The sequence below is a fragment of the Carlito syrichta genome, unplaced genomic scaffold (genome assembly GCF_000164805.1).
Source record: "Carlito syrichta isolate Samal-C Ts95f unplaced genomic scaffold, Tarsius_syrichta-2.0.1 Scaffold303211, whole genome shotgun sequence".
NCBI classification, from domain to species: Eukaryota; Metazoa; Chordata; class Mammalia; order Primates; family Tarsiidae; genus Carlito; species Carlito syrichta.
In genome coordinates, this window is record NW_007247307.1 from 455861 (window position 1) to 474047 (window position 18187).

Consider the following 18187-nt stretch of genomic DNA (forward strand, 5'->3'; position numbering starts at 1 on the left):
CTTGGGCTGTTTGACCCTCTTTTTAATTTATATTATAGCTAATAATTTTGTTATTTATATATTAAACTTTTTCTCCTAGTCAGTTGTCGTTTTTTCTTTTTGTTTTTAAAAACAAACTTTATGATGTTAGTCGCTCTACCAAATGTTATGCCTTGCAAGGCCTCTCCTACTTAAAAATTATATACATGAGTCTCCTTTTTTTCCTGGTATTTTTTAATAGGTTTTTTGGTTTTGAGTGGTGATAAGATATGAATAAAGAGCCAGTGTCCTGATACTTGGACTTTCTCTCCATATCTTTAGCTATGGCTTTTAAACTCAGACAGTTTGGTGATTGAATCTCTGAGAAGTTCCAGACATTTCAAAAGATTTCCGCTGTTGGAAGACGCGTTGAAAACAGATGCCGTTTCTGCCTGGAATGCTGTCAAGGTGCTCTACCAGCCATGCGTCAAGAGCAGGAATGAGAAGTGAGTTCGTTTCGGTTTTCTCATTCCACACTGTTTTAGCTTCTGTTGCCATGTTGGTGTTCAGAAATTAACAAATTTAGTGGTGGGCACCACTTCCCTACTTGGAGCTTCTAGGAGTCACCATGCTAAATATTATGCTTCTAAAATAGATTGAATTACTAGATGACTTATGTTAATATGCAGACAGTACACTTTTACTGAGAAGAATTGGTCTTTTCCTTGTAATTTGAGTTGTCCTTGCATAGGGTGGCAGCACTAAATGTTAAACAACTTATGCACATTTACTGATAAGCACATTCCAAGCAAAGCGCAATCCCTACCTCCTGGGGTTGCCATTCTAATAGGGGGAAGACAGACCGGAAACAAAGACAAAACAAGAAGACTTGTGTGTCCCATGCTAGTGTTGGGCCTTCCCGTAAGAACTTCCGACTCATTTAAGCCTGACGATCCTGTGGGGTAGGTACTCTTTTTACCCCCACTTTGGTGATAAGAACACCAAGACACAGGTGTAAATTACTCTAATGGAAACGAAGCAAGGGAGCAATAGGATAGGTGTATAAGGTTATTGCATATTGGAAAGTCAAGGAAGGTTCCTCAGACGAGGTGATATTTAAGTGGAAAATGTGGAGGGTGTGAATGTGAGCCATGTTTGAGGGAAGATCATTCCCAGCAGCCGGAACAGCAGGTATTCTTGTTGGAGCAGATTGAAAGTTTACACTTGTCCTGTACTCTTAGATAGGTTTGATAAAATTTGTACTAAGAACAGAAGGATCCTAGTCTTTTTCTAAGAAGGAAATCAGACTTTAAAAATACATATATATGTCATGTGCGGTGGCTCACACCTGTAATCTCAGCACTTTGGGAGGCAGAGGAGGATTGTCTCAACCCAGGGGTTCAAGACCAGCCTGTGCAACCTGGCGAGACCTTGTCTCTACAATAAATTAAAAAATTAGCGAAGCATGATAGCTTGTACTTGTAGTTTCAGCTACTTGAACGACTGAGGTGGAAGGATCACCTGAGCCTAGCGGGTCGAGGCTTCGGTGGCCGTGAGTGTGCCATTGCTCTCAGGCCTAGGCAACAGAGTGAGATACCAACTCTCTTTCTCTCTATGTATATAGAGTTGGTGTCTCAATATAGCTTTTCTTTTTTTTTTAATGGCCATACCCTTTGACCTAACATTATATAATGTTAATCCAGTAATAAAAATATTATTTTAAAAAATATACAAGTAGTACAAACCATAAAAAACTCAAACACCAAGAGATGTATATAAAGTAAAATATAAGGCTGGGCATGGTAGCTCATGCCTATAATCCCAGCACTTTGGGAGGCCAAGGTGAGAGGATTGCCTGAGCCCATGGGTTTGAGACCAACCCAGGCAACTTGGCGAGACCTTATCTCTACAATAAATCAAATAATTAACCGGGCATGGTGGTGTGTGCCTGTAGTTCCAGCAACTTGGAAGATTGAGGTGGAAGGATCACTTGAGCCAAGCAGGTTGAGGTTGTGGTGGCTGTGAGTTTGCCACTGCACTTCAGCCTGGGCGACAGAGTGAAATTCCAACTTAAAAAATAAAAAAATCAGATAAAATATGAAAGTTCTCCATCATGCCCCTCTTCAGAAATAAAAAAGTTTGTTATGTATTCTTTCATTCCTTTTTCTATTAATTTTGAATCTTAGTGTATTTAGACTGATACACATGTGTTTTTTGCACTTAAAAAAGAAGGCTTTGTGTTTTCTAGGTCAGTGCTTTGACATTTTATGAAATGAAGGTACTGTAAATTATTTAACTATTTTTCTATTGGTGAATATTAAGTTATGGCCTTTTTGCACTTATGATGCATATTATACTGTATATAGTTAAAAATTTGTTTTTTGATATGTAAGTTTTTTTCTTAAAAATTTCCAGAGGTATAATTTGTTGAGTCAAAGAGTATAGACATTTAAGATTTTGATGAACAATATTAAATTGTTTTATAAAAAGGTGTTGTGAATTTTTACTCCTACCTGAAGTTTCTGTAAATGCCTATTTTTGTGCACTTTCACACAAATTTCCTTAAAATTTTTGCCTCTCTGACGTCAGTATAAAGAAAACAGGTTCAGTTCACTATCGTTACTTTTTATTGAGGCATTATCATGGTATGCTTGTGTGTCTTACGCATTTGACACTTTCTGTTGAAGTTTTTCTTTCTTTTGGTCACCTAATGTATTGCTGTTCATTAATTATATTCTCTGTTGACTTTGTGTGTGTATGTGAACCTTATATGTTTAGATTTTATATAGTCAAGTTTATTAAAATCCTTTATACTTATTTTTTATGTTTATGTGAAATGTGGACTTTTGTGAATGATTTGTTTGTTTGTTTGTTTGTTTGTTTTTTGATTTTTTGGGTTTTTTTTTTTTGAGTTGGAGTCTTACTCTGTCGCCCGACTGGAGTGCAGTGGCCGCTCCCGGCCACCGCAGCCTCGACCTGCTGGGCTGCGGCAGTCATTCCGCCTCAGCCTTCCAGGTAGCTGGAATTACAGGCGCGCGCTACCACGCCCAGCTGATTTTTGATTTATTGTAGAGATGAGGTCTCTCCAAGTTGCCCAGGCGGGTCTCGAACCCGCGGGCTCAGGCAATCCACTCACCTCAGCCTCCCAAGGCACGGGATTACAGCCTGAGCCACCGAGCCCGGCTTGTGAATGATTTGTTAAAGCTTACACTATGACTATAGATTTAATTTTATTTTTTTCTGGTTTTGCTATAGTTTTGCTGATATCAAATATATTTTGAAGTTGTATTATTAACTACTTAAGGATTTATAGCATGACAACTTGACTGATTACATACTTTGTTAATAGGAAATTTTGCTCTTCTTCCATTTGATGCTATTTTTCCTTTCATTCTGATTGGCCTGATGTTAATATTGCTAGTTGACTTTTTAAAAAACTGTTGATTTGCTACATCTTTTTGTATGTCTTTATTTTCACCTGTCTTGTAACATTTTATCTTAGATGTATACCTCATTAACAAACACCTTGTAAACTGCATGCAGCTAGATATCTTAAAAATCTGGTGTGAGACGCCATTTTAATAGTGAATTTAATTAATTAACTCACAGTTATTCTGATTGTTGATAGAATTGGATATAGTCTGCTATCTTTTAGATTGGTTACCTTGTCTGTGCCATTTCTTTCCTTTGATAATTTAAAAGGTAAAAAAAAACACCTTTTTTAAAATTCAAACTTGTTCTTTAACGATCAGTATTTAGACGTAATTAGTATTCTTACTCTTCACTGGGACAAGAAAAGACTTAGGGTTTCTTGTTCCCTCTCTCAACTACTCCCTTCATCCGAGGTTCTGATGGTAGTGTTCTTTGTCCTTGAAGAAATATCAAGCCAGGCCTGGCGCTTGCCAGTGCCGGGTCTGGTCCTCCTAGTGTCTCTGCTATGAGGAAAGTTGTTCTGCAGGCCCAGCTGGAGGCTGAGCTCAACCACATGAAAGCTTCCCAGGCAGCTGCAGACTTGAAGCAGTTCTGTCTGCAGAATGCCCAGCATGACCCTCTGCTCCCAGGAGTGTCTTCAAGCACAAATCCCTTCAGACCCCAGAAAGTCGGTTCCTTTTTGTAGTAAAAATCTTTTCAAAGGTTCCGATATACTCCTTAAGAACCAGTGAATTTCCAAAAGAGAGCTAAATTTGAAGCCTGTGCAAAAGCTTATTCCTGTAACGCATGTGCCGTAAAATACAGACTTCTACTTTTGGCAGTCCTTAACATCTGCTTCTCTGAATTTTCATGAATTTCTATGTCACAAGGGTAATTATTGTGTATACACTGGCAGTAGCATACAATAAAATGTGTAGTAGATTTAAAAAAGAAGTATCAAGCCAAAGCCTTACCTATTTCCTTGTCTCTTACTCTCATGCATGATGGCCATGAATATTCTTATTTTTTATTGTATATTTCCTTAAAAAATATAGTGTTGTTTGATATGTTATAAAAATATTGATGAATAGTTATACTTATTTTACAGTTTGTTTTTTTCTTTCTTTTTTTTTTTTTTAAGTTGGAGTCTTACTCCGTCACCCAGACCGGAGTGCAGTGGCCGCTCCCAGCCGCTGCAGCCTTGACCTGCTGGGCTCCGGCGATCCTTCCGCCTCAGCCTTCCGAGTAGCTGGAATTACAGGCATGCGCTATCATGCCCGGCTGATTTTTTGATTTATTGTAGAGATGAGGTCTCCCCAAGTTGCCCAGGAGGGTCTCAATCCCGCGGGCTCAGGCAATCCACTCACCTCAGCCTTCCAAAGCACGGGATTACAGGCTGAGCCACTGAGCCCGGCTAGTTTGTTTTTTTCACTTCATATTCTTTGTTTTAGTTTTTACTTTGATGAAACACACGTGTTTATTTATTTATTTATTTATTATAAACCTGTGGGGTACAATTCAGGGTTAGGTATAGAAATGTTGATTATGCAGATGCCCTTGTTGATGAGGTGTGCCCCTCCCTCCCCTAGCAGTTTCCCTCAACTGCCACTACCAACCCCCTCCCCTGACAGTTTCCCCCTATTGCCAATCCCTTTCTTATAGTATTATGATAATTATTCAAGGTTCAATTATGAGTGAAAATGTATGGTGCTCTGTTCTTTGCTTCTGTGATAGATCCCTGAGTATGATCAACTCTAGATCCATCCAAGTTGCTGCGAAGTCCATATGTTTGTCCTTCTTTGTGGCTGCATAATATTCCATTGTGTATGTGTGCCACATTTTTTTTATACAGTCCAGCGTCAGTGGGCAGCATGATTGGTTCCATGTTTTTGCTATTGTGAATACAGCTGCAACAAACATACGTGTGCAGGTATCTTTTTTGTAGAATGATTTGAGTTCCTCTGGGTATATTCCCAATAGGGGAACTGCTGGGTCACATGGAAGGCCAATTTCCAGTTCTTTCAGAAATTGCCACGCTGTCTTCCAAAGAGGTGGCACTAGTTTGCATTCCCACCAGCAGTGTAGAAATGTTCCTTTTTCTCCACATCCTTGCCAGCATCTATTGTTTGTTTTATTATTGATGGCCATTCTCACTGGGGTTGGGTTGTATCTCAGTATGGTTTTGATTTGCATTTCCCTGATGATGGGTGAGGCTGAGTACTTTTTCATGTGTCTGTTGACTGCCCGTATATCTTCTTTTGAGAATTGTCAATTCATGTCTTTTGCCCACTTTTGAATGGGGCTGTTTTTTTCCTTTTGGCGCACTTGAGTTCCTTGTAGATTCTGTTATGCATTTGTCAGATATACAGTGGGCAAATATTTTTTCCCATTCTGTGGGCTGTTTCCCTGCTCTCTTGATGGTTTCTTTTGCTTTGCAGAAGCTTGTTAGTTTGATGAGATCCCACTTGTCTATCTTATTTCTTGTGATATGGGCACTTAGGGTTTTGATCAGGATTTGGTTGCCAGTTCCAATTTCCATGTGTGTCTCCTGCGTTTTCTAAGCGTCTTGTAGTTTGAGGATTTACGTTAGGTCTTTGATCCATTTAGAGTTCATTTTTATGTATGGTGATAGGTAAGGGTCCTGTTTCAATCTTCTGCATGTGATCAGCCAATTTTCCCAGCACCATTTACTGAATAGATTCTCCTCTCCGCAGTGGTTGTTGTTGGAGTTTTTGTCATAGGTGAGTTGGTTGAGAAATTGAGACTTTGCTTCAGGAATCTCTATCCTGTTCCATTGGTCTATATTCCTGTTCCTGTACCAATACCAGGCTGTTTTGATTACTGTAGCCTTATAGTAAAGTTTGAAGTCTGGAAGTGTGATGTTGTCTGCTTTGTTTCTTTTGCTAAGGATTGTTTTGGCTATTCCTAGTCATTTATGTTTCCGTATGGATTTCTGTATTGTCATTTCCAGGTCTGAGAAGAATGATGTTGGTAACTTAATGGGTATTGCGTTGAATCTGTAGATTGCCTTTGGTAGGATGGACATTTTAGTAATGTTGATTCTTCATATTCATGAGCATGGAATATTTTTCCCTTTGTTTGTGTCTTCTTGATTTCTTTGAGCAGTGTTTTGTAGTTCTCATTGTAAAGGTCTTTCGCTTCTCTGATAAGGAAGATGCTGAGGTATTTCATTTTTTTTGTGGCTATCGTGAATGGGACTGTACTTTTAATTTGAGTCTCTGCCTGTTTGTTGTTGGTGTATAGGAATGCAACTGTCTTTTTTTTGCACATTTATTTTGTACCCTGAGACTTTGCACTCCTTTATCAGTGCAAGCAGGTTTTTGACAGATTCCCTTGGATTTTCAAGTTATAGGATCATATCATCAGCAAACAGGGATAACTTGACTTCCTCTTTTTCTATTTGGATACCCCTGATTTTCTTCTCTTGTCTAATTGCCCTAGCTAGGACTTCCAACACAATGTTGGACAAGAGGGGTGAGAGTGGATAGCCTTGACTTGTTCCAGTTTTCAGGAGAAATGTTTCTAGTTTCTGTCCATTTAGCAATATGTTAGCTGTGGGTTTATTGTAAATTATGGAACTTACTATTTTGAGGTGTGTTCCTTCTCTACCTAGGTGTTTGACGGTTGTTATTAGGAAGGGATGCTGGATTTTATCAAAAGCTTTTTCTGCATCTAATGATATAATCTTGTGGTTCTTGTTTTTACATCTGTTGATGTAGTTAATTACATTTATGGTCTTGAGAATGTTGAACCAGCCCTGCATCCTAGGGATGTGGTGATGAGTAGAATGTGTGTTCTGTGATTGTTGGGTGGAATAATCTGTAGGTATCTAATAAGTCCATTTGGTTGAGTGTCAAGTTTAGGTTCTGGATCTCTTTGTTGATTTTTTGCCTTGATGATCTATCTAGGACTGTTAGTGGAGTATTCAAGTCCCCTGCTATAATAGTGTTAGAGTCAATATCATTTTTTAGGTTACTTAGTAGTTGCTTTATAAATGCTGGTGCTCCTGTGTTAGGTGCATATATGTTTAGAATGGGTATTTCTTGTTGATGGAGTGAACCTTTTATCATTATGTAGTGTCCTTTTGCATCTTTTTAAATTTTTGATAGTTTATAGGTTGTTTTGTCTGATATTAAGATCGCAACTCCTGCCTTTTGTGATCTATTTGCCTGGAAACTCGTTTTCCAATCTTTAAGTTTGAGTCTGTGTGTGTCCCTTGTGTTGAGATGAGTTTCCTGGATGCAGTAAATAATTGGGTCATGGTTTCTTATTCAGTTTGCCATTTTGTGTCTTTTCAGTGGTGCATTTAGTCCATTCACATTCAGGCTGGTTATTGAAATGTGATTGTTTATTCCTGTCATGAGGTTCTTATAAAGTTTTTTCTTTGTTTGCTTGTTTTCTTTTGGCTTAGGGGTTGATGTATGTGTGTGTTTTCAAGTTTCTTGTTTTCAAGTTTCTTGTTGATTCTGTGGTCTGCTGTTCTCTTTGGAAGTGTGTGGTCATTCTTCTGTGCTTAATACCTTTTTAAATGTCTCCTGTAGAGATGGTCTGGAAGCTGCATAATCTCTTAGGGAGTGGATGTCTAGGAAGGATTTTATTCTCTGTACTGATGAAGCTGAGGTTGACTGGGTAGGAAATTCTTGGTTGAAATTGTTTATTTTTGAGGACTTTGTATATAGGAGTCCAGTCCCTTCTTGCTTGTAGTGTTTCTGCCAATAGGTCTGCTTGTATTCTAATTGGTTTTCCCCAGTAAATAGTCTGACCTTCTCTCTTGCTGTCTTTAGGATTTTTTCTTTTGTGCCTACTTTGTGTAGGTGAATTACTATGTGTCTAGGGGTTGGTCTTCTCATTTGATGTCTTGTGGCGTTCTCTGTCTCTTGTGCTTGACTGGTCACATCTCTAGTGAGATAGAGAACGTTTTCTTGGATTACCTCCTGGAATACTTGCTCCAAGTTGTTCACCATTTCCCTTTTTTCTTCTGGGATACCAATCAGGTATAGGTTCAGACTCTTGATATAATTGCACATTTGTTGTAGGTTTTGTTCTTTCCTTCTGAGTCTTCTTTTTGTGTTTTTTAGCGATTGGGTTAATTCCATGTTCTGGTCTTCAAGGTCTGAGATTCTTTCTTCAACTAGAATAATTATACTTTCCATGCTTGTCATCTTGTTCTTTATTTCCTGGATGAAATTTTTTTATTGCCAAAATCTCTGTTACAAGTTCTTTCAGTGTTGCATCTTGTCTTTCTTGAGTCTTACTGATTCTCTCCATCCATTCCCTAATTCCTGTCATATTCTGGGCCAGTCTTGGTGACTTCTTTGTTTGGGCACCAAGGTCTGGTTTTTCTCTTTGTTACACTTGAAATTGCCTATGGTCTTCCTTTATTTTTGACTCATTTATGACAGTTTTGTTATTCAGTGTCACTGGGAGAGGTTTTCCCATCTGATGTTTGCTTAGCCATCTATTTTTCCCTGATCTCGGCTCTGAATTTGTTCTATTTTGAAATAGGGCAGTGGGTGGGAACCTTTGCTGTCCCTTGTAGTTTTTTGAAAGCCCAATAAAGTAGGGAATGGGACACTAGGATTCAGAAACTAATTGCAAATTACTGTGTTCACTGATTGTGGTAAGTGTTCCCTGAGACCCACTCCCCACCACCACTCTGTATGACAATGCAAAGCAGAAACCGATGCAAAAAATAATCAAACACACATACACACACACATACACTCCCCTAAACAAACTGGAATAACCACAAAGTGAAACAAAACAAACAACAACAACAACAAAAAGAAGAAGAAAACTGAACACATACACATGCCTAGCACAAAATGAATGGAGAAGAAAAACAGAAAGACTGGGGGGAAAAAAAGGAATTCAGATTGAACCCTCACACATGTTGGCGTACACCTTAAACTATAAAAAATAAAAATAAAAAAAGAGGCAAAGAGCCAAAATAAACCAACAACAACAAAATTGAAAGATGAGCACTCAGTCATTCACATACACACATAAACAGAAAACAACAAACAAATGAAGAAAGAAAAAGAAAAAAAAATTGTGGGGTGCAGATCAAATCCTCTCATACGCATTCATGCACAAAGGAAGAATATTTTAAAAATAGATGCACTAACAAACAGGCCAAAAAAATTTTACAATTAAAAAAACCCTGCCCTCTTGTGGCAGACTCTCATTGTTCCTCTAATCTGGTCTCTCCTGCAGCGCCTCTACCTCTTTCAGTCTCTCCTGAGTGTCCAGAGCAGGGAAGGGGGGGTGGAGGTGGGTGGGGCTGCAGGCCTCCCCTCCTGTGCTCGCGCGGTCAGGCCGCTCTCCTCTGGTGGGGAGGCACAGGACTGTCTCTTCCCCAGGCGTGTGCTCGCGGGGGCACCCCAGACAGGCCTATCCTGGAATGGAGTTCTCCTGTTGCGACTGAGGTCCAGGCACCACCTGGGTTTGTCCCTCTCAGTCATGGCCCGGCCGTGTGGTCAGATGCTCAGAGGATGGCTGGGGAAGAGGGGTTGGGGGTCAGCCCCGGACTCGCCACTGATCTCTTTAGAGTCCTTCCTCCACCTTTCTGGCCACACCCTTTGTCCTGCGGCTGGATCGGGGTGAGGGCTGGGGTACCTGGGACTCAGCACTGACAGGTCCCTCCAAAGTTTGTGCTTTCAGGATCTTCCCTCTGGACCACGATCCACCCCTGAGTAGTGGATCCGCCCGTCACAGAGATAGGGTCTGTTGCTCCGTGGTGTGCAAGTCAGAGTACTTTCCCACCTTGCCTTCAAGATGGTGGCGGGTGCCTCTCTTGTCCTCTTCCATGGGAAGACTCCTGCCTCTGGACTCCCTCTGCAAGCCCTGCTGCCCATGCCTGGCCAGGCACTGAAGTGGTGTGGCGAACCAGGAGCCAGCAATCTCTCCTGCTGCATGGTGAGGCAGAGCCTGGGGCGGTAGTCTCTCCCCTCTTCTTCACAGGAAAACTTTTGTCTGTTTAAAAAAACCTCTCACAGAAACAAAGATCTGATATCACATGTTCTCACTCATATAATGGACCTTGAACATCCAATGTAATACTATAAGAAAATGACTGCCAGTACTGGGAAACTGTGGGGAGGGGGAGGGAGATGGAATTAACAGTAGCAAATATCTGTCTGGGGACAGGGAAACACCTCTTATCAACAATGTGCCTGAATGAAACATAATTGTATACCTAATCCTTAACTGTACCCCACGACATCATAATAAAAAATATTGATTAAAAAAAAACAAAAGCAAATTGACTCTCGGCCTCTGCAACCTGGTACCAAGGGACCAAGCAGAGAAGCTGCCGCACCAGCTGTTGCACCAGGACCCTGGCTGCTTGCTTAGGAGCCCCCACTTAGTCTCTCCCTGCATTTTCTTCCCAGGAAGGGCTTTGCTGATTTAAAAAACAAATAGTGCTTGGCTTCTGCATCCCAGGATTGCTAGGGTCGAAGCCCAGCAGCTGGGCCCCAGGAAAGCCCTGGCCGCCAGCTCCCTGGCCCTCACTCAGCCCCTCACACGCCCACTCGCTCACCAGCACGCACACACAACTTTCCATACACTCGCTCGCACTGGGACTCGCATAGTCCGACTGGCCTGGCCACCATCTTTCCGGCCTGTCCGAAGTACACTTTTCATAGTTCTTTCAAAATTTGACTGTAGTCAGCCCTCAAATATTTGAGTGCCTGGAACCTGTTCTGTCTGAAAACCTTTAGGATTTTGTCTTTATCTTTGGTTTCCTAAGACTTCATACAAATGTGTCTAAATGTCAGTGTTCACTCAGTATTTTCTCTTGTCATCATCTGTTCTTTACTTACAGATACAATATTCTCTCAATCTCTGTGAGAATAATATTGTACTTAAAGTCTTTTGTTTTCTCTATTAACTTTTTTTTCCCGCGGGTGTTGTGTCTTCTTTTTTTGTAAAGAGAGGTTAGGGTTTGTACCTCTGTTTCATGATGTTACTTTTCCCAAATGTTTTATTATCTAGCTAGAATTTCTGCCCTAGGTTGTAAACTCCATGCAAGCCAGGACAATGTCTGTCTTGTTTAGCCAGATGAGTACTTGTAAAACTGCTCAAAACATACAGTTTATGTTTATGCAGTGGTGCATGGTTTTCTGTTTATCTTTGTATTTGATGATTATTGTTCATCTATTGGTAGTTGTAGGTTCTTTTTTCCACAGCCTACCTTTATTGATTAGTGAAAGTGAACTCAAAGGATATACTGATCTGGATGATGTGTCAGTTTGTGTTTTGACAGCTTTCGGGTATTAAGAAAAAGGAAGTAGTTATAGATTCTATTACAGTGATGAATCTTGTGTTCATATATGTAATATCTTTACACTGCCTTTCTTGAGGAATATTGCAAGAACTTGATGTGCTGCCCAATTTCTTCATTCGTTCTTAACAAATTCCTGTGACATTGGAAATATCATGACTATAGTCAGTTTTGTCTTGTATTTGATTAGTAGACTGGTTTTTTTTTTTTTGTTTGTTTGTTTGTTTTTTTGGAGCCGGGGTCTCACTCTCACCCAGGCTGGAGTGCAGTGGCACTCTCACAGCTTACCTCAGCCGCCAGAAGAGCTGGGACTACAAGTGTGCCCAGCTAATTTTTTTTTTTTTTTTTGGGTAGAGATGAGGTCTCACTATATTGCCTAGGTTGGTCTTAAAGTTTTGGGCTCAAGATGCCCCCCTGCCTCTACCTCCCAAAGTGCTGGGATTGCAGGTGTGAGCTACCGTGCCTGGGTTAGACTCCTTTTTTTTTAAACTGCAAATGTCTTGGGGACAAGTTGACATCTAATAAATGAGTTTGAATACTTCAGTTTGCCTCCTATATAACTACTTTTGTTGTGCTTTTCCTCCTGCAGTTTGACTCTGTGTTCTCCAGGGGAGGAAGGGAATTGGGTAAACATGCTGTGAGTTATTTACTTTTGTCTTTTAAGGACATCAGTGCCTTTCTTTTTGGGCATGACTGAACAAACTATAGACTTCCTGGCATATTTTTGGCACATGGGGTGGTGTATTAACTATTTTAGTTCGGCTAGACCTTTTTTCTAGTAGAAGTGTGGATTGCCAGATGGTAGTCTAAAAGAGGGAGGCAGCAAATGTAACTATGATTTTATTTCCTTGAGCACACACACAAAAGTGGCATATAATATTTTTAGAATGTTCTTTCTTTCTAGCAATAGACACACATCTCTCTCGACATTTTGAAGTGTGTGTTTTTTTTTTTAATCCCCACCCCAACGTGCCCCAATCAGTGTTTTACATCTTGGTGAGCACCATTTTTTTTTTAACTACTCCATATTTTGTATTGGGGAAATAATTTGCCTTGCATCACACATTCTTTAGTTTGCATATCAGCATTTCAATCCTAAATATTAACTTTCTGGCTTGAACTCTATATTAATTTCTGTAGTTTAATTCTGCCAGTTCATCAGTTCACTTGTGGCCACATCATCTCTAGACTGGGAGTATTTTAGCCTCACAGGGGACATTTGGCGATGTCTGGAGACATTTTTTGTTGTCACAACTTGGGGAACTACTGGCATCTAGTAAATAGGAATACTCCTACTCATTTTTCAGTGCATAAGAAAACCCCCACAACAAAGAATTTTTCAGCCCAAAATGCCACTAGCGCCAAAGTTGAGGGGCCTTCTCTGCTCCACACTCAGGCACATCTCCAGGTAATTGGAGCACCAGACTGCCTGGACTAGCTGCCTGAGCTATCCTACCCTTCCTGTGCAAGGATCTTGGCACGGAGGCGCCTTCTTCACTCCACAGCCAGGCTTATCCTCGGGCATTCAGCACACCTGGTCTCCTGGATTAGCAGGCAGAACTGTCCCTCCCCCTTCCTGCAAAGGCTTTCGTGTAGTAGTGGTAACTCTGCTGCTCACCAGGGCATACTTTCAGGCATTCAGTGTGCCTGCTTATCTCAATTAGGAGCCTGAGCTGCCCTGCCCTGACTTGCAGAGATCTTAGTGCAGAGGCACTTCCTCTGCCCCACACCCAGACGTAATCCTACATTTTTGGCACACCTGCTCCCATGAATTAAAAGTGGGAACTGCCCCTCTCATCCTGTGCAAAGACCCTGTATTAGCAGCAGTTTCTCCATTTCTCCCCTCATTATATCACCTGGCATGAAGTACACCTGTTCCCTCAGAGTTGCCTCAAAAGCTTGAGCTGCCCCTCCCATTCCTTGCAAAGGTCTCATTGTAGCACTCCTTTCCAGGGCATATTTCCAGGCCTTTGGCATGCCTGATCACCTGGATTAGGAGCCTGAGCCCTGCCACTCCTTCCATGGGTAGAGATCTTGGTGCAGTAGTGCTCTCTCAATGTCTAGGCATATTTCCAGGTATTTGGAGTACCCTCCTTTCTTCTAGATTGGGAGTTAGGTCACCAGTCTTTCCTGTGCATAGAAATTGGGGCAGCAGAAGTTACTTAACTTCATGCCCAGGCACAATCTGAGCACTTGGCAGCCTCACACCAGGAACCCTCCCCCCCATGAAACAGGTGCTCCCACTGCCAGGGGGGTTCCTGTATGGAGCTCAGACCACTGTGACCTTCACAGATCACCTCGTTGCCCAAGGCAACAGAAAGCTACTTCGAGTGAAGAAGGGTCAGGCGTGTACTCATCCTCGTCAACCACAGCTGACTTTTACTCATCAGTGACACCTGGCAGCCTAGAGGCTGAAGGGTGCAACATATCGGAAATCTGTTGACACAAGTCTTCAGCATTGGAGAAAATGCTACCCTGGTCCCACAGGCAGTGAGACGGCCCAATACCCAGTACATTGCTGCTACAACCAGCACTTGGAAAATCCACCAGACAAAGGCTAGCTGTATCCAAGGAACTGATGCAGACTCTTTGCCACTGAAAGCACCCGATCCAAACCCAACGCCCCTACACAACATGCATTGTAGACATCTCAAGGGGGTGAAAAATCCTATCCAAATGAAAGAGAATTTCACAAATAAAAAGGAGAGATAGCTTATCTAGTTGAGAAAGAACCAGAGATAGAATTCCAAAAGTGTGGGAAAAACAGTACTATAACTCCTCTATGGGCACATACTAACGCTCCAGCTGTGGCTCTGAGACAAAAGTCGAATATTTGAGACACCAGATAAAGAATTTGAAATAGTGATTTTTAAAGAAGCACAATTAGATTTAATAGAAAGGGGAAAACCCACACAAAGATATCAGTAAATCAATCTAGGATATGAATCAAGAGATAGACATTATTTTTTTTTAAAAACCTTCTGGAAATAAAATTCATTACAGGATTAATTATAGGAATTAATTAAAAATTAATTACAGGAATTACAGAATACATCTGAAAGCTTTAACAATAGGCAAGACCAAGTAGAAGAAAGAATTTCTGAGCTGGAAGACAGGTTTATTGAATTAACCTTGTCAGACAAACATAAAGATAATTTCACACAAGGAACAAAGCCTTATAGAAATATGAGATTACGTAAAGTGTCCAAACTTACTAATTATAAATATTTCAGAGAGAGAAGAAGATTTAGTAAAAAGCATGTAAAACCTATTTGAAGAAGTAATTCAAGACAACTTTCCTGCTTTTAAGAGCACTTTAGACATCCAGATACAAGATGCTCAGAGAACCCCGGAAGATACGTTGCAAGAAGAATGTCAGCAAGGCATACAATCATGAGACTCTCCAAAGTCAGCACGAAGGGAAATATTCTGAGAGTGGCAAGAGAAAGAAGAATCACCTAGAAAAAGAAATCCCATCAGACTAACAGTGAACTTCTCAGCAGAAACCCCACAAGCCAGAAGAGATGGGAGCTTATGTTTAGCCTCCCAAAAGATTAAAAGAAAATGACAGCCAAGGATTTTATATCCTGCCAAACTAAGCTTTATGTATGAAGGAAAAATAAAGTATTTACCAGATAAACACATGCTAAGGGAATTTAGCACCACTAGACCGGACCTACCATAAATGTTCAAAGGAGTTCTAAACACAGAAACAGAAGGATGATACTCGCTGTCATAACAGGTCACATAAGTACAAAGCTCACAGATACCATAAAGCAGGAATATAACTGAAATCCCAAGGCAGCTAACTAACAACACTATGACAGGAGCAAAATCTCACATATTAACCTTGACTATCAATGACCTAAATGTGTTCCACTTAAAATATATGGGGTGGCAAATTGGATAAGGCCCAATCATCTGCTGCTTACAAGAGACCTACTTACTAAAAACAACCACAGATTCATTGTAAATGGGTGGGAAAAAATACCTAGATGTAAAACATTTGTGAGTAAGAGCAGCCATTCTCTTATCAGATAAAACAGATGTGAAACCAACAACAGTGAGGGGAAAAATAACAAGGAGCATTATATAATGCAAAGCATTCACTACATCAAGAAGAACTGTTCTAAGTTTATATGCACCCAACACCGGAGCACCCAGATTCATAAAACAAACTTTACTTAAGTCGTTTATAAAGTCCAGAAGTCTTTAGCGTTTTCTAGGTATACGATCATGTCATCTGCAAAGATAGTTTGACTTCCTCTTTTCCAATTTGAATGCATTTTATTTCTTTTCTCTTGCCTGATGGCTAGCACTTCCAGCACTAGTTTGAACAGAAGTGGTGACAGTGGATGTCCTTGTCTTGTTCCATTTCCTAGGGAGAATGTTTGACCTAAGAAAAGCTTGACCTAAGAAAACACTGATAGCAATATAATAATAGTGGAGGACTTCCACAACCCACTGACATCACTAGACAGATTATTGAGGCAGAAAATTAACAAAGAAACTCTAGACTTAAACTGGACTACAGACCAAATGTACCTAATAGTTATTTACAGAGCATGCTATTCAACAACCATAGGGGAAAAAAACCATTGTCTCCACAGGGAACATTCTCCAAAATTGACCATATGCTTGACCATAGAGCAAGTCTCAATAGTTCATAAACATCATAATAGCTAAAGAAAAGGCATTCAATAAAATTCAGCATTCCTTCATGTTAAAAACCCTCGACAAACTTGGCACCAAAGGAACATACTTCAAGATAGTAAGAGGCATGTATGACATACCCAGAGCCAGTATCACTCTTAATGGGGAAGAGTTGAAAACATTCTCCCTAAGAACTGGAACAAGACAAGGACATCCACAGTCACCACTCCTGTTCAAACTAGTACTGGAAATCCTAGCCACCAGGCAAGAAAAAAGAAGTAAATAAAATGCGTTCAGATTGGAAAAGAGGAAGTCAAATTATCTTTGCAGATGACATGATTGTATACCTAGAAAACTCTAAAGACTTCTGGACTTTATAAATATATATTTTAACATACAAAAATCAGTAGCACTTCTATACACCAATAACACTTAAGCTGAGAACCAAATCAAGAGCTCAATCAATCACATTTACAATAACCACAAACAAAATACCTAGGAATACATTTAACCAAGGAGGTGAAAGATCTCCATAAGAACTACAAAACACTGAGGAAAGAAATCATAGACGAGACAAACAAATGGAAATACATCTCATGCTTATGGATCAGAATAATCAATATTGTTAAGATGGCCATACTGCCCAAAGCAATCTACAGGTCCAGTGCAATCCCTATCAACATACCAACATCATTTTTCACAGAATTAGAAAATTATTCTAAAGTTCATATGGAACCTGAAAAGAACCCAAATAACCACAGCACAAAGAACAAATGCAGAGGCGTAGCGTTCCCTGACTTCAATCTGCTGTAATAGTGTAGTAACTAAAACAGCATGGGAGCAATCAGAGCAGGTTGAGATGGAGGATGCATCCCGCAACCTGCAGAGGCCCATTGAGGCGAACAGTAGAGAGCAGGGAGGAGAGAGAACAGGCAGCCTGCTGTGGAGCCAGGAAGCGCTTTCTCCGCTCTGCTCACGTTGGAAACAGCAACGTATGGATGTGGGTATGGGAAATTAGGTACTCGGCGCTTGCTACTACTGTGGACTTGGAGGGCCCCCGAGCCTTAAGGGACTCCACTACGTGCTGCCAGAGCCCATGTGGAGCTGTGGAGCCCATGTGGAGCTGTGGAGTTTTTGGGGTTTTGGGCCCTGAATGTCTACAGCCAAACCCCAAAAACTCGTTCCCTGCAGGCTGTACTTGACAGCCAGCCTCCGGGCCAGGAAAGATCCCAGCCCAGCCACCTTCACTTGCCCTGAGGGCAGGTCCACTACTGCAGGCAGCTTGAGTTTGGGGCAAGCTGCAGCAAGAACCCCTGTTGCTGAAAGAACTTCCGAGTTCTGAAGGTGGTCAGCTGCCAGCTAGGGAAGAGATGCCAGAAAGAGCCCTGTCGTCCTGGTAACCTCTCTCTCTTCGTGAATGCTTCTGTGCGACAGAGAGCTCTGCCATTCCTGCACCACTGCCGCAGCATCCAGGGGCCTGTCCACCCTCCTGATTGCCACAGTGAGCATAACTGGGGATCTGGTAGGCAGCGCAGCCCGTTTCAGCCCACGGGAAAAAACTTGCTGTGGAAAGATACTTTGAGTTCTGAGTGCAGATAGGCTCGGACAAGGAAAGGAAAGGGGAGCCATCAGCAGCAGGGGTGGGGGAAGGGCTGTTGTCTTGGCAACCTCTCTCTCTCCTTGTGTGAACCCTTGCAGGACAGAAAAGATTCAGCCATCCCTGCAGTGTGGCCACAGCATCCGGGAGATCTGTTTCCCACTGGAGTAGTCGATTGTGTTGGCAGCAGGGGAGCTGGAGAGTGGTCCAGTCTGACCTAGCCCTCCCTGACTCCCTGTATCCCCCCAAAGCCCTCGAAA

General features: G+C 41.3%; 1 protein-coding gene across 1 annotated transcript in view; it reads left to right on the forward strand.

Annotated features, from left to right (window-relative positions):
• The window catches only part of UBE3D (ubiquitin protein ligase E3D), a 111040-nt gene that overhangs the window by 38040 nt on the left and 54813 nt on the right, over positions 1-18187 (forward strand). Inside the window, exon 8 of the mRNA XM_021712366.1 lies at positions 301-464. Within this exon, the coding sequence (XP_021568041.1) occupies positions 301-464 (164 nt within the window). The remainder of the gene's footprint in view (positions 1-300; positions 465-18187) is intronic.